The sequence below is a fragment of the Vipera berus genome (genome assembly GCF_964194415.1).
Source record: "Vipera berus genome assembly, chromosome: 2".
Taxonomy (NCBI): Eukaryota; Metazoa; Chordata; class Lepidosauria; order Squamata; family Viperidae; genus Vipera; species Vipera berus.
This window is the reverse complement of record NC_138203.1, coordinates 216315468-216327837: the sequence shown is the minus strand read 5'-3', so window position 1 is coordinate 216327837 and position 12370 is coordinate 216315468. Positions and strand designations below refer to the sequence as shown.

The window sequence follows — 12370 nt, the reverse complement described above, 5'->3', positions numbered from 1 at the left end:
CAATAACTGCAGCAAGTATTAGTAATACTAAATATAAAATACAGAAGTGCAGGGAAGAATTGCTACATAGAATTAAAAACTATCATCACAAAGAATTATTTTTTAAAACTCCAACCTAATGCCTCAGTATCACAAAAACCTCTAAAGTTCCCCAAAATTCTGTGATTTTCTTATTTTTCTTTTATTTACCTATTTTTATAAATCGGTAAACTTGTTTTGAAACAAGTTCTAATTTTCAACAACTCAATCACAGTTCTTTCTTGAAAGGTAAAAGAAGTGTGGTAGGTCTACTGAAGCTTTCATTTCTTTTTAATGTACCTAAATCTCTTAAAAAATAGGCAAGGAGGAAACTGCTAAGGTCAAACAAGGACATATTGTGGTGTACCCAATTCTGTTGAAAATTTTTGGAAGCAAGTTAAATTATGAAGGGGGTATAACTCGTGTCCGACCCATCGCGACCCTATGGACAACGTTCCTCCAGGCCTTCCTGTCCTCTACCATCTTCTGGAGTCCATTTAGGCTCACGCCTACTGCTTCAGTGACTCCATCCAGCCACCTCATTCTCTGTCGTCCCATTCTTCTCTTGCCCTCAATCTTTCCCAGCATTAGGCTCTTCTCCAGTGAGTCCTTCCTTCTCATTAGGTGGCCAAAGTATTTGAGTTTTAGCTTCAGGATCTGGCCTTCTAAAGAGCAGTCAGGGTTGATCTCCTCTAGGACTGACCGGTTTGATCGCCTTGCAGTCCAAGGGACTCGCAGGAGTCTTCTCCAGCACCATAGTTCAAAGGCCTCAATTCTTTGGCGCTCAGCCTTTCTTATGGTCCAGCTTTCACTGCCATACATTGCAACTGGGAAGACCATAGCCTTGACTATACGTATCAGGCAGATGACAAAACAAAACAAAGCTTCTGGGTTCATATAACTTTGCTCCAAAAATCCATAAATTTTGCTTTAGATTGACTGTTTTACACACTATACTAAGAAAACAGCATGCTGACTCACAAACAACTCCACTCCATCTTTCCTTCGATTAACCCAATGGGTAAAAAACAGAACAGAGAGCTGGGTTACTGTAATAAATGGCTGAGACTGCCTTATGGAAACATTTTGATAATGTAAAATATGTAAACTGGAATGTAGGTTCATACTCTTCTACTTGTATTAACTTATGTGAGATTAAATACAAAAGAGAATAAATACAACTCAAGGTTCAGCTGTGGCGTTCTTGGTGCTCTATGAGCATGGTTATTTTTTGCTTGCAGATCTTTCATTACCCAGCTAGATAACATCATCAGCACTTCAGAGTTTGTTCCCTGATTATATACAGCAACTTCCCCTGCCAGTGTTGATGGGGGTATGATTTTCTTTTTAGCAACTCATTTATTATTTTGTTTTCTGCTTGATTGTTTGCCAGGTATGAATCCCACCTTCCTTGGGTATTGATTGCTGGAGAGGAGACATTCTGATCTTCTTGTTTCCTTCTTGAATAGGCACATAGAGATAAACCACATTTGCACACCATTCAAAAGAGACAATTAAAAAAAAAGAAACAGAGCAGAACACATCCTCTTCAGCAGCCAATATCCAGATAAGGGGGATTAACATGGAACAAAAAGAAAACAATACCGTAATCAAAACCACACCCCCATCAACATTGGCAGGGCACTTACTAGAATGGATGTTATGTAGTTGGGTAACAAAATGTCTGCAAGCAAATAACCAAACTCAGAGAGCACCAAGGACTCCAGAGATTAAATATGTCATTTGAGGCTGAAATCCAAACTGCATCCTGCATTTAACAATTAAAGCCAATTTATGTATGTAACCAGGAAAACAGATGCACCAAGTCCTATCTGTCTCATAGTCTCACATGTGAGGATCACAGGTGTAGAATTCCATCAAAATATTTTGATTATCCTCTCTAGATTATTCCAGATGCAATTTCCCATCATTCTGGAGACTTCTGCGCTTAAGGCAAATTCTAGTTAAGTGACAAAAAAAAACTTAAAAATGAGCCAACTCTAAAAAATCCAACTAAATGAGAAAAGTGCTATTTTTTTTTTAAAAAAAAAATCACACTCCAAACACACTGCAGCTAAACCAGGGGTCTTCAAACTTGGCCCTTTTATGACTTGTGGACTTCAGCTCCCAGAATTCCTCAGCCAGCTTTGCTGGCTGAGGAATTCTGGGAGCTGAAGTCCACAAGTCATAAAAGGGCCAAGTTTGAAGACCCCTGAGCTAAACGGGACCGTGGATGAAAGGACTTTGCAAACCTACCAGCCAAACTATCGCAAATATCCTAGTTTAAGCCACGATGCGACGCTCGCTTGATCAACGGATCCCCACGATTTTTTCAGTTCAGGATTTGGATCCCGATGCGATATTTCGCCAACGGAGAAACAAGAGCTGCCATAAACGCAGCACCTGAAATGCCAGATCGGTGGCCGAAGAGCGAGCGGCCTTACGACCAGAACCCATCGCTTCTACATCGGGAAGGGGATTCCGGGTGATTTCGCGCAAAGGCGAAAAACAGAGAGAGAGCGCGCGCGCGAGAGAGAGAGAGAGAGGGGGGGGGGGGTTTCCCCTCCAGGTTCCCAAAAGAGGCAGCCCCACCATCCCTCCCTCCCTCCCTCCCCGGACCCAGAGGAACCCGGAGCGCGCGAAGGGAACGCAGCCGGACGTTCCCCCACCCACCCCCACCCCTTCGCCCGAGGGCTCTTACCGCTAGATCCTGAGGGACGGCCCCACTCATAGCCCGCACGGTCCCACTCCTCCAGGCCCGGGAAGGCAGAGCAGGCCCAGGCTCGGGACTCGCCGCTTCTCCCTCGCCCGGACCCGCTACCAGCAACAGCAGGAGTCGCTTCCCCACCGGGGAGGCCGTGGCGTCTGCCATCCCTGCTGGGCAGAAGCCGCCTCCGCCGCGGTTCTCGAGCTCAACGGCCTCCAGGGACACCGAGCGAGTCAGCGACGGCTCTCCTCTGGGCCCCCCGAACGCCGCCCGCCCTGTTCCCGGCGTGCCCCGCGGCAGGCTTCTCTTAATCCCGGCGTGCCCCGCGCTTGCCGAACCCTCCCCGGGTCCGGGGCTCCCAGAATGCAACGCGCAAACTCTTATTTATTTACTTTTATTTTGCTCCCGGCATGCACTGCTGACCTTTTCGCTCTTGGTCCGTTTCATTTGTTCCGCCGTTCCCCGCAGGAGGGCTGAGGGGATAGTGCGTTGTGCAGAAGTAAAAATACACACACACACACACATACACACACAAGACGCGCCTTCCTGGCCCGGCCCAGAACAGACGCTTAACTTGTCCAGCAGTGTTTGTTTGTTTTTTTTACAATAACAGGCCACATGTCAATTAAAGAGCAGCAATACAACCGTTCTATATCGATTTTGTTTTCAAGGAACTAGCATTGAAGAAAATATTACTTTGGCACTTTGGCAATAGATAATCATAGCAAACATCCATCGATAATCTTTTCTTGAACGCTGATACAGTGAATAGGTTACTCAACTGCATGTTATGGCAAAATCATGTGAAAATGTTAAAAAAGTTGATTTTGTGTTGCGTGTCTGAGTCAGTTGATTCCTGGCAACCATCTGCACTAGTACCTGCAGTATTCTTGGCAGGATTTCAGAATGATTTTTGCCCTTGCCTCCTTCCTAGGGCTGAGACAACTGACTCAAGGTCACCCCACCTCCTTCATCCACAAGGCAGGGCCAGAACTTGCAGTCCCTTAGTTTCTAGCTTCATGTCTTAACCATTACACCAAACTAGCTTGGATAATTACTGTGGGAAATGAGGGACAGGAAGACTACTGTAGCCTCCACATTTTTAAAGCAGGAAACTACCACACTGTTTTACGTTTTGACCAAGCCAAAGATTGAAATTATGGCGGCAGCTCAGGGGTCTTCAAATTTGGCCCTTTTATGACTTGTGGACTTCAACTCCTAGAATTCCTCAGCCAGTGTGCCTGGCTGAGGAAGTCTGGGAGCTGAAGTCCACAAGTCATAAAAGGGCCAAGTTTGAAGACTCCTACTGTAGCTGTTCAAAACTTTATTTCTATGTTCTTAAAATTGTGTAAAAGAATCTTTTTCCAGATTGTATAAATAATCTTTTGGGGTAGTAAAATATTTTCTTTGTGAAAAACTGTTACTTCTTTTGTTTACATTATTACAGCTATAAGTATTTACCATTCCCTTCAAAGTGAACTTTGATTTTTGAACAGAAAGCTCAGTTTTCTGTAACAAATTGTTGAAGATGCCGTATTTAAAGAGAGAAGTTTGTGTACGTAATGTTTGCACAGTCATCTACAGCTTACCATTAATTATTCTGGAACTTTCATCAACAGCACTTTAATCATAGCAAATTTATTTTACATCCTCACCCATCTTTATTTAGGTTTACTAGCTTTTTCATTTTAAGGAAAAGAAAGTGTACACCTGCACAATTAGAAAATAAAGAGAATACTTAAAAATACTACATTCCATTAGTATTAGTCAAGGCAGCCACACACTCAAATGAGAAGACCCACATAACCATAAACGAAATATTTATTAAAATATATTCAAGAAACTGTCAAACTTCTAACAAAAGCCAAGAGGGAATTGAAGGGAGAAAAATCTGTACAGGAAAACATCGGAAATGCTTTTACATGCCTTATTAAGTTTCACAGTTTAGTTATTGTCTACAAAAATATATTTCTGAAACTCTTGAGTCCTCTATAAAAAGAAGCTGGTCAGCAACAGCAAATCTGACAAGCAGAATATTCCATAGGACAGAGTGAACTCCTCTTGCAGATTAACCTTGGCATGACCCAGAGCACTCCTGCCTGAATAACATTATGAAAAGACATTCTTTGGGATTAAGCTCCACATTAATTTGGAAGGAAGATTTAAAATGAATTTTCATTCTAATTTCTTACTTCCTTAATATGCATAAAATTTGGAGCTGGGAGCTGCATGTCTAAACACATTAAGGAGTCACTGAATAATGTTTGGTATCAGGAGGAAAATTCTTTTAGCATTTATGTCCACTTTTACCCATTTTTGTGGCAAATGTTCTAAAAAACAAAAACATCACAATGTGCAACTGGAGCACTTTATAATCAGACCTAGCCTGTCCTGTCTTCTAGAACAGAGGTTTGATTAGCTAAAGTCTAAAACCTGATATGAATTTATATTTAATGCTACTCTGGTAGGCTCAAAATTTCTAAATTCCCAAATATAGGTTTGGGTAATACTGGTTATTTTTGAGGATTTAAGATTTAAATCATTTTCCACCAGCAATAGGAGACTGTTGCAACTCTTCTACTGTTAATATTTTTCTAATATGCCAAATAGCATATTTTCTAATCAAAACAAACATCCCGCTGTAAACCAGCTGAGATCTTCTCAGTTTTTCTCTTTTTGGAGGTTTTATCTTATAAATCATTAGAGGTATCCATGTGTAAAAAATATTTTCCTTACTAATGTAGGCTGCCACCATGAAGTGAATGTATCTTACACTATTCCCTAGAACAGGCAAGATAGGAGCCTGAACAATCCCACAGCTTGGAACCTTGATCAGAAACTTTGAAAACAAAAGACAGGAATAGTCAGCAACAAAGCAGTTGCTGATAAACTGTATTAGAAACACAGTATGATTCTGGGGCTATTACTTCCAAAATTTCTAAAGTTGGAACCATAGGCAACCATGGGTGGACAAAGGGAGGCAAGTGACAAAATGTGCATTGTGATGTAAAGTATAAAAGTGATGGAAGTATAAAAGCATGGGTCTTGTGTCACCATATCATAATGCAAATTCCTTTCTTTTGGCATAATTGTAGCAAACAATGGACATTTGTGGCTGTAACATTGAACCTATAGGTTATTAGAATTTAAAACAGCAGCTATAAAGCTACAATGATATAGCTTTATAAACTATGAGTAGTAAAGAGGCCAGTAAAATAGACATCACTATCAGACTAAGAATATACAACGACTTATTTCCTCAACTCCAGGGCAGTATGTATTTGACATCATACAAGTATAGAATCTTTAGTATTAGAATTTAATATCCTGAGAATGCCAGCTTTCATTTTTAAAGCATACAGTATTTATCCTTTTACGGTTGTAGCCAATAACTTCATGTATTAACAACTAGTGAAGTTGAACTAAAAAAATAGCATTCTAGGGCTTCAATTATATTTCACAGTTCTCTTTTTCCATGGCTACTATTTCCTACATTCTAATTTTCATTTCCCTCATCCTCCATTTTTATGCCTTCTCAGTCACAACAAAACATCTCAAATATGCCTACTGGAAAAAACTATGTAACTTTAATGCTTCATAAATTAATTTTTCCACTTCAATGCATGGAATGTGAACATTGTACACACCATTAAAACTGAACTAGGCTGTTATTAAGCTTGAGAACACAGCTTTTCAAGGGAGGTTACAAAAATATCTGCAAAGCTGCAGCATCACATACTGCATCTTTTGCCTTTTGCCATCTTTAGCTGGTTCAGTGTTGTCCAAACAAAATTAATCCTGGTTTATATGCAGAATTGATGTTTTCATGCTTCTAGTTTTTTAGAATGGGAAAGAAAAGCATAGAACATTTATGAAGAGATGGGCAAAGGAGTGAGCCATCTCATCACCACTCCTGATTCTTCAACCTTAAGGGCTAGCATTAAATTATGCTTACACCTCAATTCCAGTTTTAATTGGTTAGAGATTTAGTACGAACATTCAATAAAAAGCTGTATTTGTTGCTTTTGCCCTAAGTAAAAATTCTCTGAAAATTCACTGAAGAGTCACTGAAAGGCCCACTATACTTAACTGTCACATATGTAGTACTAACCTGTTAATTTACCCCACCCCAGATACTGCTAAAAAAACCTGAGCATCCCAAGAGGTATCTGAATTTTAAACACATAATCATCCATGCCATTATAAAGCAACTATGCCTCCCAATTATCAGAGCTTACACTATATCAAACTTCCAACTTACATTCTAACATAACACATATCAAGGAATATACCATCTCAAGCAAAAAAAATCAGAATATGATCAATATAAAAATTAATTTGTTTTTCTCCATTAGTAAGGTAAAGGTAAAGGTTCCCCCGCACATGCGTGCTAGTCGTTTCCAACTCTAGGGGCCGGTGCTCATCACCTCATATTAAACGGGATATGCACCTGCCAGTTAGCCACTGACATTTAAGTCTGAAAAACAATCTGAAGTTTGGGAATGTGCTAACCAATTATTAAGTTTTAGCTGTAAGCAGAGATTGAAGTAGGTGGGTATCCACTTATCTTTTTTCCAGTTTGCCTGACTGATAGTTCTGTTTTAAAAAACCCACCACAAAGCCAATCAAGACAACTCCTAGGAAAGAATTGCCATTTTCCACTTCCCATATCTTAGCTGTATACTTAAGCATATTGGTTAAAAAAAAACAATGTTTCATGCTCAAAATTCCAAACAACGTAAAAATAATACATATGAACATTAATAAATATTTTGTTTCATGATGAAATATATGCTGTGTAGACAATATGCTAAGGAAAAAGCAATTTGCCCCCCTCCCACCCCCAACAAATTATACCCTAGTACTGCCTCTATATAGGGTTTAAATGCCTCATTTAAAACACACTCAAGTTAGAAAACTATCATATAATAGAACAACTGCATCTTTCGGGAAGAATCTGCATAGCTAGTTGCAGGCTTGAGAATAAGATCTGTTGGTTGGTTTGTTGCAAGACAAGAAATTCAGAGAAGAGTAGGAGTAAAAAAACCCACGAAGACTGGACACACACATCCCTAATACATTTCACGCTAGACAAAGTCAAAGGGAAAAATCCTAGCTTGGCCTCTGAAGCTATAAAGAGACAGGTCAAAGAAACTTCAATCCTAAATTAAGTTCTAGGATTTTACCTTTTTTGTTGCTGCAAGGTTTGCACTATTTGTATGCAGACATCCTGCAACACGAAGTCTTGAGCTCTGAAATTCCTCCTACTTTCCTATGTGGAGCTGAGTCCTCATTCCCTGAGCTGGGCTCAAAATCTCAATCAACCATCTTCCTTCCCGTAACCTGCCAAGCATCTTAACGATTAAAACAATTCAACTGATTTTCCGTAAATGTTTTAGGTACAAATTCCAGGTAGCATTCCACATCCACTCTGTGTTTTTTAATTATTTATCCAGAGCCCTGGGAACAAATCATTCGACAACCACATCGGGCTAATGCAAGCAGGAAGGATTGAAGCAGTTAAGTGCTCACAACTGAGCAAGGACTCTACTTTCTATCAAGCGATCCAGATGCACAGCTTCCCCCACCCTATCCCAATACAGTGTTTTTATTACTTGTACCTGAGACATAACTGATACTCAACCTAAGAAAGCACATTAAAAACCACACCAGTCATAGAAATCACTGGAATTCATGTGTTCATCCAGGTACTGTTCAGTTGGGTACTGTTTTCCTCTACATCATACACTGGAAGCAGGGGCATATGAATTTGCATGTTAAAACTAAGCATTATCAAAAACAATGAAAAATCACTACTTCATTGCCCCAGGTAAAGAAAGAGATTCACCAAGAGATTTAAACTAAATTCATTATAAAAAATACCTGTTTAAAGGCAAAAGCTAGAATTTGCCAATAATGAAATGCATTCTCCTGTCCATTGAGGAAGCAGTCCAGGAGAGGAGGGGGTGTCACAATATGTCCTAAAAACAGGAGACTTCCCCTGTTTTATTTTAAGGGCTGAATAAGACAAGAGAGGTGCTACTGGTCAGTGGAGATTTCTCTGTCTGGCTCCAATTTGCTTGACTCTCCCGGAGAAGGAGTGTGTGGTGCAGAGTGAGACACAGAGGGAATGCTGTGAGCTACAATTCCCTCAACTGGTGGCTCCGGTAGCCCAGAGGTGGCTACTCCTACTACTCCTGGAGGAAACCTGTTGTAAGAAGAAAACGAATGGTAATTGAAAGTCACTTTGATAAGCATTCCTTTTACAATTTCACTGCTAAAAATTCAGATGTATGTATCTCACCTGTAAGCTGTAGCTCCATTAAGCTCTGAATGTACAGCTGCAGGATCGATGCCAGACCACTGAGCCGCTAAAAGCAAGTATTCCTTGTTAACACAGTTCCTCAAACCATCAGGTATGTGACCTATGTCAAAGTCCACAAATGAAGAGAAAGATTATGCCAATATCCATGCGTGTGTGTGTGTGTGTGTGTATGTGTATATGTATATATATATATCCAAAACTTATCAAAAGTTCCTCTGACTACCTTGCTAATTTGCAGGTCAACAAAGCAAAGAAAAAAAATACACAGCAAATCATGCTCACGTGAATAATTTGAGTTTTCTCTGAAAAATAAGAACCATAAAAAGATCCCTTGCTATGTGTCTTATTAGATCAATACATTTAAAACAACTGTCCAAATGATCCTGAGTCCTTCGGGAGATAGGGCGGGATATAAATCCCATCAATAAATAAATAAATAAATCATTTCCTACAAAGGCAGCAGCAAGTTCAAAACTGGATACATACCTCTGGCTCATGATTTTCTTTTCTCCCCTCCTTCAAGTAATTACACTTCTAATGTCCGGTAGAACAAATAGAAGATTTTAATTTTTTTTTAAAAAGATATTATTGTCCCCAAGATGGGGGCTTACAGCTAAAAAGGCAAGAATTCATTTTTCTCTCCAGATGCACTGTGAACTCTGCAAATTGTTTTCTGCCTATAGTTAGGCTTGACTCTTAACTCTCCACAAATGTTTCAAAGGGGTGGGATGGAGGGAGGGAGATATAGGAAAAGAATGGACGTGCATCTCTCTATGAATGAAGTGTGTGAGATTAGAAAGTGGTGCAGGCCTGCTCACTCTTGCTTTAATCCTACAGGTATGCAGCTCCTACTGTTACCCATGAGGGTTTTTTTTTAAAAAAAAATCTTATAAAAAAAGCAATCTGAAGCTCGAGAACTACATAGGACTTTGGTGCTGTAACTGATCAGCACAAGAAAATGCCACTGGGAAAAAGCTTTTGCTTCTCTGCTGGTAGCACCTGGCTAACCTTCTCTGGGCCTAGAGGCTAAGCAGCATCAAGCCTGATTGGGATTCAGATGGGAGACTTCCAAGGAATATCCAGAGCTATAAGTGAATCTTGGAAATAAAGATATCCTAGATAGAGGATACTGTGGATCTCTTGTAAGAAAACTGTGTGTCTAAAAAAATCACCAGGAATCAAGCTTGACTCAAAGGTGATTGCACTTTTATTCCTTCTGCCATTAACGATATGGAATAAAGCAATCTCCTAGTCAGCTACTTCAGGTTACTGTTTGCTTACCGCCAATGACAACAAGAAACAGTGATTTAGAATGGTCACTGAAAGGAAGACAAGGAAGACTACACAGGCACATAAGCAGATATGGAAAAATAAAACCTTGTGACCTGAAAAAATTAAATATCCAGAGTCAAAACCAGGGATCAAAAAAAAGCAGAGTCCGTACATACCGTGGCACTTAAAACATAATTGATCAGAGGAAGGTCAATTTTTTTTAAAAAAAGTACTTATTATTTGGTCACACACAAAATGGCGCACAGCCGGTTGCTATCACACAGACCTCGTCCAGTGAAGTCATTTGGGAAGCAGCCACTACAGAGCTGGTTTTTCAATTACCTGTGATGGCTCTTCGGATCTCCTTCGCCGCATCCTCCCTCGACTCAATAGAAGCCTGTTCACTGTACCAGGCTGTGTGAGGAGTACAAATCACATTGGGAGCATCTTTTACGGGCCCATTAGCAAAACTGTGATGTAGAGAAACAGGCATGTTTTGGATTATGATCGCGGGTGGCTCTAAGATGCAGAGAATATGTATCCTATCGAAAACTGACACAAGGCCTGAGAGTGTCATTGTTACCTGAAAGGTTCCGACTCATGCACATCAAGAGCAGCCCCTCTGATCCTCCCTTCCTTTAGGGCTTGAGCTAGGGCCTTCTCTTCAATCAGACCTCCACGAGCTGTATTCACTAGAAAGCAGCCCTGACGCATCTAGATAGGAAAATATAGAAAGGGCCACTGAGATTAAATGACTGCACTTACAACAGCATTATGAAAATGATTATTGTAAAATTCAAATGTATTTGCTCATTGAATTCATTTGTGTCTTTCCAATATACAAATGCCCCAGGTGATGCAGTATATACTGTAAATTAATCTGGCTTATCGAAACCTTGCTCCTATTCTTTTCAAACTAAAGGTGGCTTATATGAATAATGAGTGTCAAGACAACAAGCATGAATAAAACCTCCATAAATCCCAACACATTTGTTCCAATGGACTCAGCTTTTTACAAATTTATTTAAAAACAAATATATACTACAGGCAGTCCCTGGGTTCAGAACGAGTTCTGTTCCTAACTGTCTTTAGCTCAATTTTTTATGTAAGTCAGAACTCGTATTTACAAAAAGACTGTCTATTACTAAAAATGATGGACAGCGTTGTCCTTCCTTGGGCAGAGAAACTGCTGAAATTGTTCCATTTTTTAAAAAAAATCACTAAAAACTTTGCTAAACAGGCTGTGTATTAACAATATGCACTTTCAGCAGCCTGAAAGCATTGCGCAACCTCAACAGTTTGTCAGCTCAAGGAAAGAGAATGCTCTCTGCCATTTTTAATAATAGACAGCCCATTGGTATCTAGGGGTTGTCCTTAAGTCCGTTGTTCTTAACTAGGGGACTGCCTGTGCCTCAAAAATACAAAGATTTGCACAAAATGAGTTTTCCCGATGTTCCAAAAATGAAGATGGACATGTACAAAATGAACCATTTTTCACATAACAGCTCTCAAAATATTTCAAGCTTTGTAATTCAGAATCAGCATCTTCAATCAGGCCCATTTAACAGGCCCATTTTGGGTTCAGTATCATAGGATCTCTAACAGCTATACTTATCAGTGTCCTGATTGTTCCAGTTCAGACCAACTATTCTTTCAGGATCATTTTCATGAATACCCAAAAATAAATGGGCTTATAGCAATCTATGTCAGAGGACTGACAACTTCACATTAGCCAACACTGGAAAAGGGTATTCTCTATTATTGAGGCCACTTGTGTCTCTGTGATAAAGCTGAATCAAGAAAGTCCCACATGTGCACACCTTCTCTTTTAAGAGTACTGCACTCTCATTCACAACAGATTATCTACCTGCCTCTTAGATCTGAAAATTATCTGCCAAAGATTAGAATTAAGTTGAAATTTGTGCCCTCTTCAAAAAAAAATTATTTCGCACCTATATGGTTTCTATAATTCAAATGACAATGAAAACAAAACTGGGCACTAGCTCATCCTAATTCTTTCAATGATCTCTCTCAACAGCTTTATAAAA

At 39.8% G+C, this 12370-nt stretch overlaps 2 protein-coding genes across 9 annotated transcripts in view; both read right to left on the bottom strand.

Moving 5' to 3' along the window:
- Positions 1–3404, bottom strand: part of KDM3B (lysine demethylase 3B) — a 49773-nt gene extending 46369 nt beyond the window's left edge. For 4 of the 8 annotated variants that reach the window (XM_081321489.1, XM_081321491.1, XM_081321490.1 and 1 more), the window contains exon 1: positions 2720–3403. In XM_081321489.1, the coding sequence (XP_081177615.1) occupies positions 2720–2890 (171 nt within the window). In that variant the 5' untranslated portion in view covers positions 2891–3403. Of the gene's footprint in view, positions 1–2719 lie in introns of all 8 variants that reach the window. The other 4 variants (XM_081321494.1, XM_081321495.1, XM_081321496.1 and 1 more) reach the window with 2 other exon arrangements.
- A 1095-nt stretch (positions 3405–4499) lies between these two features.
- Positions 4500–12370, bottom strand: part of LOC308664053 (C-terminal-binding protein 2-like) — an 18561-nt gene continuing 10690 nt past the window's right edge. Inside the window, exons 6-9 of the mRNA XM_081320998.1 lie at positions 10906–11036; positions 10665–10792; positions 9030–9150; positions 4500–8933 (exon numbers count right to left, since the gene is read on the bottom strand). Of these exons, the coding sequence (XP_081177124.1) occupies positions 8765–8933; positions 9030–9150; positions 10665–10792; positions 10906–11036 (549 nt within the window). The 3' untranslated portion in view covers positions 4500–8764. The remainder of the gene's footprint in view (positions 8934–9029; positions 9151–10664; positions 10793–10905; positions 11037–12370) is intronic.